This window comes from Platalea leucorodia, assembly GCF_965183815.1.
Source record: "Platalea leucorodia genome assembly, chromosome: 24".
In the NCBI taxonomy this organism is placed as follows: Eukaryota; Metazoa; Chordata; class Aves; order Pelecaniformes; family Threskiornithidae; genus Platalea; species Platalea leucorodia.
In genome coordinates, this window is record NC_138846.1 from 3,222,666 (window position 1) to 3,231,875 (window position 9,210).

Genomic DNA, 9,210 nt, shown 5'->3' on the forward strand with positions numbered 1-9,210 from the left:
TTATTTAGACAGAAAAAAAAGAAAAAAAAAAAAAAGAGAAAAAAAATTAAATTATCCAAAGTAACCGCAATAAATAGCAAATAAGTTAAGCGGCGGCGTCTCAACCGCGGACGTCAACTCCCGGGGGTCTGCGTCCCCCCCGCTAACGGCCCCGTGCCCCCCACCCCGTCCCACCCCCTAAATCAACTCAGCAGGTACCAAACCCCCCAAAAGGGGGGGGAAGAGAGAGAGAGAGACCCGGCCCCGCGCCCCCACCACCTTATTTACAGCGGGGAGCGGCGGGCGTAAACGTGGGGCCGGGGGGGCCGGGGCACCGTCGCCGTGGGGCGGCTGCGGGGCCGGCCAGCGCTGGGCACGGCGCCCTTTTGGCTGGTGGGTGCCCGGCGCACCCCGGGTTTGGCCGCTGTGGGTCCAGGCAGAGCCGGAGGCGTCGTGTCCGCCCGGCGCGTCCCCGCGTCCGTCCAGCTGCCGGTGGCGCGTCCCCGCTTCGGCTGCTCCAGGTCCCTGCGGCTCCCGGCGTGCCGATGCCGGCCGTGCCCGTCTCCCAGATTTGGCTGGTTTGTGCCCGGCGCGTCCCGGCTTGGGCCGCTCCGTGTCCATCCAGCACCCGGTGCGTCGGCGGCACAGCCACGCCGGCCACGTGCAGCACCGGGCGCGTCACCACGTCGGAGCATCCCAGCGTCGGAGCATCCCAATTCCGGCTGCTCCGTGTCCGTACAGCGTCCGGCGGTGCCCGCGGGCAAGGGGGAGGGGGAAACTGAGGCAGGGTGGGGGGGCAAAGCGGGGTGGCAGTGTGTGTCGGGGAGGGGGTCCCGCTGCGCCCTGGCACGGCCACCCGGGGACCCGGGAGGGGTGGCGGTGCCGGGGCTGGTACCCCCAGCCGCGGGGTGGCCCCCTCTCGGCGGGACCCCCCCTCCCCAGCTTGGAGCTGGTTTTGGTCCTGTTTGGTGAGAAAAAAGCTCCAAGCAGGGTCCCCCCGGGGGGGGCAGGGCCCTGCGGGGAGCGGGGGGTCCGGGGGGGTGGGTGCCCCCCCAGGGCAGATTGGACCCGGCTGCTGGGGGTGCTGGCACCCAGGGCCCACCCAGCCCTGCCCGGGCTGGGACGGACAAGGGGCCCGGATCGGTCCTGGAGGGGGGGGGTCCATCCTTCCTGAGCACGTGGGGGTCTGTGTCCCCCCCCCAGCAGGACCGAGCCCCCTGCGGGCACCACTGCGGGGGGGCTGCTCTGCGATGGGGGGCACCCGGGGGTGCTGCGCCAGAGCCTCCAGACCTGGGGCGGGGGGAGAGAGACGGGGGCGTTAAGCAGAGCTGGGGGGGCTCCCGGCCAAGGGCCGGGGGTGCCGGGGTGCCGGGGGGGGGCTCACCGGGCTCAGTACGGCCGGTTGGCATCTTTGGGCCTCTTGAGCTGCACCTTGAGGCGCTTCATCCCGATCTGGAAGCCGTTCATGGCCTGGATGGCCGCCTGGGCGCTGGCCGGGTTGTCAAAGCTCACGAAGCCTGCGGGGACGGCGGGGACATCAGGGACGGCGGTGGCCACAAGCCTCCCCTGCCTCTGCCCCCCCACCCCGGGGGGGCTCTGCCATGGGGCAAGGTGGCCCCGCGGCACCTGGTGTGATGTCCCCAAGCCCTGGCCATGGTGTCCCCAAGCCCTGGCCACGGAGTCCCCAGCTGCGGTGTCCTCAGCCATGGTGTCCCCAGCTGTGGCGTCCCTGGCCATGGTGTCCCCAGGCCGGGGCCGCGGTGTCCCCACGCCCTGGCCGCGGTGCCCCCATCCCCGCCGTCCCCAGGCGGCGGTGGCCCTACCGAAGCACTTGCTCTGGTTGGTGGCGCGGTCCACGAAGACCTTGGCGGAGATGACGTTGCCGAAGGGCAGGAACATCTGCAGGATCTCGGTGTCGGCGAACTCCTGGGGCAGGTGGTAGATGAAGATGTTACAGCCCTCGGGGCCTGCGGAGGGAGCGGCGTCACAGCGGGCACGGGGGGCACTGGCCCCGCGCCCCCACACCCGGCCCCGTGCGCCCGTGGGCACCCAAAACCCAGCCCCGTGCACCCGCAGGGACCCTGACCCCCGACCCCCCCCCCGGGCACCCCGAAACCCTGCACCCACAGCCCCATGGGCACCCTCAGTCCCAACCCCCCCTCCCCTTGGGGCACCCCCAAACCCCGCTGGGGGGGACCCCAACACCCCCGGGGGCACCTCCAGCCCCCCGTGCCCTGGGCGTCCCACCCCCGCGGCACGGGGCAGCCCAAGCCCAGCGCCCTGGGGAGGGTCCCTGGGGTCCCGGGGGACGGGGGGGCGTCCCGGGGAGGGTCCCTGGGGGTCCCTGGGGGGGTCCCGGGCCGTGCTCACCTTCACGCTGCTGCTGCTGCGGGGGGGGCGGGGGGGCGAGCAGGGGCCCCGGGGGGGCGAAGGCCGGGCTCACCAGCCCGTAGGCTGCCGGGTAGGCGGCTGCGGGGGCGAGAGGGGGTCAGCCCGGCACCGGGGGGGGGACAGGCACCCCCCCTCCCCCGGCACCCCCAGCCCAGCCCTTCCCAGTGCCCCCCAGTGCCCATCCCAGCCTTCCAGTGTCCCCCCAGTGCCCCAAGTGTCCCCCAGTGCCATGCTGCAGTCCCCCAGTGCCCTCCAGTACTAATCAATGCCCCCCCAGTCTCTCCCAGATGCCTCCAGTTCCCACCCAGTACCCTCCCAGTGCCGTGCAATGCCCCTCCAGTGCCTCCCAGTACCCACCAGTGCCATGCAATGCCCTCCCAGTACCCTCCCAGTGCCATGCAATGCCCCCCCAGTGCCCCCAGTACCATGTATGTCCCCCCAAGTGCCTCCCATTGCCCTCCCCGCACCCACCAGTGCCATGCAATGGCCTCCCAGTACCCTCCCAGTACCCCCAGTACCATGCATGTCCCCCCCAGTGCCTCCCATTGCCCTCCCAGCACCCACCAGTGCCGTGCAGTGCCCCCCAGTTCCCCAGGGCCAGACCTGTGTAGTGCTGCATGCCGGCGTAGGCTTGCTGCAGGGGGTCCCCGGGGGCGGCGGGGCTCTGGGCTGGGGGCAGAGGGGGCCGTTAGGGGGGGCGGGGGGCGGCGGGGGCGCGGGGGGGGGGCGGCGGGCACCTGGGAAGGGGGGGACCCCGCCGGCGTAGACGGCCTCGGGGGCGGGGGGTCCCGCGGGCTGCGCCGGCACCGGGCTGTAGCCGTTGACGCTCAGCGGGGCCGCGATGGCGGGCACCGGCGTGGCGGCCATGGCCGGCGGCGTGCTGGTTCCTGCGGGGACACCCGCGTCACCCCCGCGGCGGCGCCTCCTCGCCCTCCGGCCCCGCGTGCCCCTGTCCCCCCCGTCCATCCGTGTCCCCCTCCCCAGGGTCCCCAACCCGGGTGTCTCCAGCCCGCGGTGCCACCGCCGCGTCTTCATCCCCAGAGCCGCCTGCCCCATCCCCGGGCGTCCCCGCTCCCTGGTGCCCCCATCTCCCACTGCCTCCCTTGTCCCCCCCCTCCTTGCTGCCCCTGTGTCCCCGCCGTGTCCCCACGCCTCTGTTCCCGTTGCCCCCATCCTGATGTCCCCAGCCCCAGTGCCACTCTCCTGTCCCCACCCTTGGGTGCCCCATCTCCCGCCACGTCCCCCATCCCTGGACATCCCCGGTGTCTCCCATTCCCGGGTGTCCCCGTCGCCGGCGTCCCCGTCCCCCCGTGCCAGGTGCCACCTACCTGAGGAGGGGGGCAGGGGGGTGGCGATGAGCCCGTTGGGGTTGACTGTGCCCATGTGCTGCATCTGGACGGCCATGGTGGCCATGGGGCTGAGGTAGGCCGAGTGGGCGGCCACCAGGGCCGCCTGCTGCTGCATCAGCTGCGGGGACAGCGCCTGGCACCGGGCACCAGGGTCCCCTCCCGGGGCAGCGAGCCCCACCGCGCCCAGGGAGACCCCAGTGCCGCCGTCCCGGGCCGTGGAGCTCCACCATAGCTGTCACCCCAACATTCATCGCCCAGTGCCACCGCCCTGGGCCATGGGCTCCATCAGCTCCCCACGCCCACCGCCCAGTGCCCCCAGCCTGGACTGTGGGGTCCATCGCCCTCCGGCTCCCTGTCACCCCAGGGCCCCCGGTCGGGACCACGGGGTCCATCACCTCCCAGTGTCCATCACCGGGCACCCAGCACCCAGCGTCCCCATCCACAATCAAGGGGGTCCGTCACCAGGCACCCAGCACCCCAACGATCTCATGCTGGACCCCGGGGGATCCAACACCCCCCATGCCCACCCCGGCCCCCCTCGGCGCCCCGTGCCCACCCTACCGCCTGCGTGTAGGCGCTGTAGGCCCCGAACTGGAGGGCGATGGGGCTGAACATGCCCAGCTGGCTGGCGACCTGCTGCATCCGCCGCAGGCCCCGCTCCTTCTCCGTGTCCGCAAACTTCACCACCAGGCTGGAGGAGGCGCCCTGGGAGGGGACACGGCACCGCGCCGTCACCCGGGGGGGCGGCCACCCACGCTGGGCTGCAGGGACCCCCAGGGTGCAACAGGGTGGGGACGGTGACCGGGGTGGTGGGGATGATGGCGGGGACAATGAAGGGATGATGGCGGGGATGATGGCGGGGATGATGAAGGCACAATGGCGGGGACGATGGTGGGGACAGTGCTGGGGACGATGGTGGGCACGGTGATGAGGGTGGTGATGGGGATGATGGCGGTGGGGACGATGATGGGGCTGGTGACGGGGATGGGGACGGCGGTGAGGCTGGTGGCGAGGGTGACGATGAGGGTGCTGATGGGGATGAAGGTGATGAGGACGGTGGTGCGCCCGGCGGCGCCCGTCTCACCGGCAGGGTGCGGCTCCCGTGGAGGGCGGCGATGGCGGCCTGGGCCTCCGCGTGGCTCTGGAACTTGACGAAGGCGCAGCCTGGGGACGGCAGCTCAGCGCTGGCACGGGGACGGGGGGCACCCACCCTCCCCCCAGCGCCACCCCCCCGTGGCACCCAGGGCCCCCGACCAGGGTGCCTGGGGACGGGGACAAGGGCCACCGTGCGGGGTGCCCTGAGCCCCCTCCACGCCCTGTGGACCCCCCACCCCCTCTGCAGCCCCCCCATGGACCCTCTTAACCCCGTCCCTGCCGCCCGGCTCCCCCCTCCCCACCCCCGGAGCCCCCCCAGCCCCCCACCTTTGCTGGTGCCGTCGGGGCCGCGCAGCACCGTGCACTCGTCGATGGTGCCGAAGGGCTCGAACATCTTGCGCACGTCCTCGTCCGCCTGCTGCTTGCTCAGCATCCCCACGAAGAGCTTGCGGTCCTCTGCGGGGACAGCGGGGTGGCACGGGGACACCGGCGTGGGGACCCCCCCCCGGGACACCGTGATGGGCTGGGACCCCCGGGAAAGGGGACCCCCCCCGGGGAACAGGGACAGGGACACCCCGCCCTGGGGACAGACCCCCGGGATGGGACAGGGATGGGGACACCAACCCGGCGTCACCCGTCCTGGGGCTGGGGGGGGCAGGGGGGCGGTTTGGGGACACGGGGGTGGGGACGGGGGTGCGGGGTCTCGGGGTGCGGGTACCTCCTCGGCTCTCACTGTCCGCCGGCTTCACCTGGATGGGCCGGTTCATCTGGGGGGGACAGAGGGGGGCATGGGGACACAGCCCCCCCCCGGCAGAACCGGCCGGGCACCCCCCGCGCGGATCCACCCCCCCCAGCACCCCAAAGATGCTCCCGTCGCCATGGCAACCCCGGCCCTGCATCCCGTTACCCGGCAACGGGTGCCGCGGCGACCGCCATGGGGGGGGCCGAGGGGCCCCAAAGATGCGCTAATGAGCGCCCACCCCCCCGCCGTTAATTAGGGGGGGATGAACCCACCCCCGCCCCCCCCAGCCCCGTAACCCCCAGAGACCGGGGGGGGGGAGGGCACAGATGCCCGGTAACCATGGCAACGGCAGAATATGCTCTATGGCAACCGCCTACTCATCCCCAATTTACCCATCCCCGTTGCCTGGCAACGCCGCTGACATCATCAGCGCTCGCTATAAACAATGACGGGGATGGGGGGGGGAGATTGGGGGGGGCCGGGGAAGGGGGGGACCCCCGGGCCTGCCGTGACCCCGCCCCGCGCGGGGCCGGGCCGGGGGGATGGGGGGGGGGGGGGCCGGGCCCCGTCCCAGGGGGCTGGGGGGGCCCTGCCCCATGGGGGGGGGCTGCGGGGGGCGGCCCCAGCCCCGGCTGACCCCGGCCGCCCCTTTCCCCGCCGAAAGCGAAGGTGGCCGCAGCCCCCCCGCCCCAGATGGTGCTGGAAATGCCCCCCCGGGGGGCTCTAATCCCCCCTAATCCCCCCCGGGGCCGGGATCAGCCCCGGCCGGGGCGGGGGGGGCGCGGGGGGGGGGGGGGCACCGGGCGCCCAGGCCCCCGAGGGGCCCCGGGACCCCCAGCATCACCCCCGGCCGCGGCCGCGGGGTGCGGGGGCCCGGGGCGGCGGGGGCAGCTGTCGGGGCGGTGCCGCCCCTAATCCCCCCCCGCAAATCCCCCCCGGGATTTACGGCCCCCAAATCCCCGGATTATCCCGGCGAAGCCAAATCTCCCCCGGGGCCGGCGGGACACGCGCGGCCCGGCGGGGGGGGCACGGACCCTCCTGCCCCCCTGCCCGGGGACCCCCAAACCGCCCCCCCCCGGGACCCCCCGAACCGGCCCCACGAGGCCTCGGCCACCCGGGTCCCCCGGCGCCCACGGGGGGGGGGGGGTACGGGGGGGGGCTGGGTGCTGGGACCCCCCGCACCCCCGCTGGGGTGCCCCCCCCCCCGGCTTTGTTAGCTCAGCTGCCCCGCGCCCGCCGCTCGCCTGGCAACGCTGCGTTAGCGCCAGGCCTTCGTTAGCGCCAGGCCTTCGTTAGCGCCAGGCCTTCGTTAGCGCCCGTCTCCAGGCGACGCGGCACCCGCCCGCTATTTATAACCCCCCCGGCAGATGTTCGTGGGGTGCCCCCCCCCCAAGGTGGGGTCCCGGGCGCCTGGGTCCTCCCAAGGGGGGGTCCCGGTGTGGGGGGTCCCGGCACGGGGGTCCCCGCGCCCCCACTCACCCCCGGGAGGGTTTTCTGCTCGTGCAGGGCGCTCTGCGCCTTCAGGGCCGACTCGCGGGCGCAGTAGGTCAGGAAGGCGCATCCTGGGGGAGAGACGGGGGCGTGGGGGGGCGCGGGACCCCCGCACCCGCAGCCCACGGCCCCGCACGGCACCCGCAGCCCCTGCGGCACCCAGAGCCCCTGCAGCACCCAGAGCCCACGGCCCCGCACAGCACCCAGAGCCCCCCTATAGCACCCCTATCCCATGTCCCCATACAGCACCCACATCCCCATATAGCACCCAGAGCCCATATAGCACCTAGAACCCCCCTATAGCACCCAGACCCCATCTAGCACCCCTATCCCATGTCCCCATACAGTACTCACATCCCCATATAGCACCCAGATCCCCTATAGCACCCACATCCCCATATAGCATTCAGAGCCCACGTCCCCATACAGCACCCATGTCCCCGTATAGCACTCAGACCCCCTATAGCACCCCTATCCCATGTCCCCATATGGCACCCAGATCCCCTATAGCACCCAGACCCCATGTCCCCATACAGCACCCACTCCCCCTATAGCACCCAGCCTCCCCTATAGCACCCAGGCCCCCCTATAGCACCCAGCCTCCCCTATAGCACCCAGGCCCCCCTTTCGGGGCGCTGCCACCCCGGGGACCTTGGGCTCTGCCTGGGCCCCGGCAGGGCACAGGGACGGGTCCCCCACGGTCCCCAGGCCCGGGGCAGCTGGGGGGGGCAGTGCCCCCGTGTCCCCCGCCAGCCCGGGGTCACGGTCCCCAGGGGCAGCGGCCCCGACCCCCCCCGCTCCCGTCACCCCGGGCCTGCGGCCTCCCCCCGCCGTCCCGGGGCGCAGCCGGTGCCGGGGGCTGCAGGGACCCCCGCTGCCGGGGAGGGGGTCAGGCATTGGGGGGGTCCCTGCCTTGGACAGACCCCTCTCGCACACCCCACAGCCGCTACACCCCTCCAGCCGCCGCACACCCGCGCACGACCACCGCGCCCCCCCCCGGCACCCCCCCTCTCCCCCCCCGCAGCCGTCACAGCCACAGCCCACACCCGTCACCCGGCACCGCAAACACCCACCCACACAACACCCTGCGCCGGCACAGCCGCTCACGGCCACCCCCCGCACCCGCACAGCCGGGCATCACCTGCGCAAAACACCCACAGCGCACCCACGCAACACCCGGACACAACACCCCCACCCACCCAACACCCGGACACAACACCCCCACCCACCCAACACCCGGACACAACACCCCACACCGAACGCCCGCGCAGCCTCCACCAGCACAACAGCCCCAGCACCCGCGGCCGCACAACTGCCACCCAACACCCGCAGCACCCTCATACACCCAACACCCGCAGCACCCCAACACCCGACGGGGGCTGTACCCGCTGCCTGGGGCTAAACCAGCCCCGGGCCGGGGCTGGGGTGCCCGGGGCTGTACTGGGGCTGTACTGGGGCTGTACTGGGGCTGTACCCCGGGCCTGCGGCTGTAGGCTGAGCTGTGGGGTGGTGCTCGGGGCCTCCGGCTGTGCGTGGGGCTGTGCCCGGTACCGGGAGCTGTGCGGGGGGCTGTGCCTGATGCCGTACGTGGGGCTGTTCCCGGGGCCGGGGGCTGTTGCCGGTGCCGGTGGCTGTACCCGGGGCTGTTCCCGGGGCCGGTGGCTGTACCCGGGGCTGTTCCCGGGGCTGGGGGCTGTACATGGGGCCGTTCCCGGTGCTGGGGGCTGTACATGGGGCCGTTCCCGGGGCCTGCGGCTGCACCCAGCTCCCGCCGCCCGTTCCCGCCGCCCGTTCCCGGTGCCGGTGCCGTTCCCGGTGCCGGTGCCGGTCCCGGTGCCGGTCCCGGTGGCGGTGCCGGCCCGTACCTTTGTGCATGCCGGTGTACTTGTCCTTGATGACGGTGAGCTCGTAGATCTTGCCGAACTGCTCGAAGATGGGCTTGAGGTCCCGCTCCTCCAGGTGCCGCGGGATTTGCCCCACGAAGAGTTTGATGGCGTCGGGCTCCTTCATGGGGCCGCCGGGGGGGGGAACCGGGCCCCGGGGCCGCTCCCGGCGCTCGCTGCGGCTCCCGCTCCCGCTGCCGCCGGTGCCGGTGCCGGCGCCGCTCCCGCCGCCGGGGCTCGGCCGCTGGAGCGGCTCCCGGTAGCCGGTAGCCGGTGCCCG

The 9,210-nt window shown here is 73.3% G+C and overlaps 1 protein-coding gene across 1 annotated transcript; it reads right to left on the reverse strand.

Moving 5' to 3' along the window:
- Positions 1-100: 100 nt before the first annotated feature.
- Positions 101-9,103, reverse strand: CELF3 (CUGBP Elav-like family member 3). The gene is made up of 13 exons (XM_082333020.1): positions 8,913-9,103; positions 7,036-7,118; positions 5,533-5,581; positions 5,142-5,270; positions 4,804-4,883; positions 4,281-4,424; positions 3,699-3,837; positions 3,108-3,257; positions 2,974-3,039; positions 2,350-2,448; positions 1,803-1,946; positions 1,364-1,496; positions 101-1,269 (listed from the first exon to the last, which is right to left on the reverse strand). Exons 1-12 carry the CDS (start codon positions 9,055-9,057, stop codon positions 1,369-1,371), a joined length of 1,356 nt encoding a protein of 451 aa, XP_082189146.1. The 5' UTR covers positions 9,058-9,103; the 3' UTR covers positions 101-1,269; positions 1,364-1,368.
- Between the last annotated feature and the right edge of the window lie 107 nt (positions 9,104-9,210).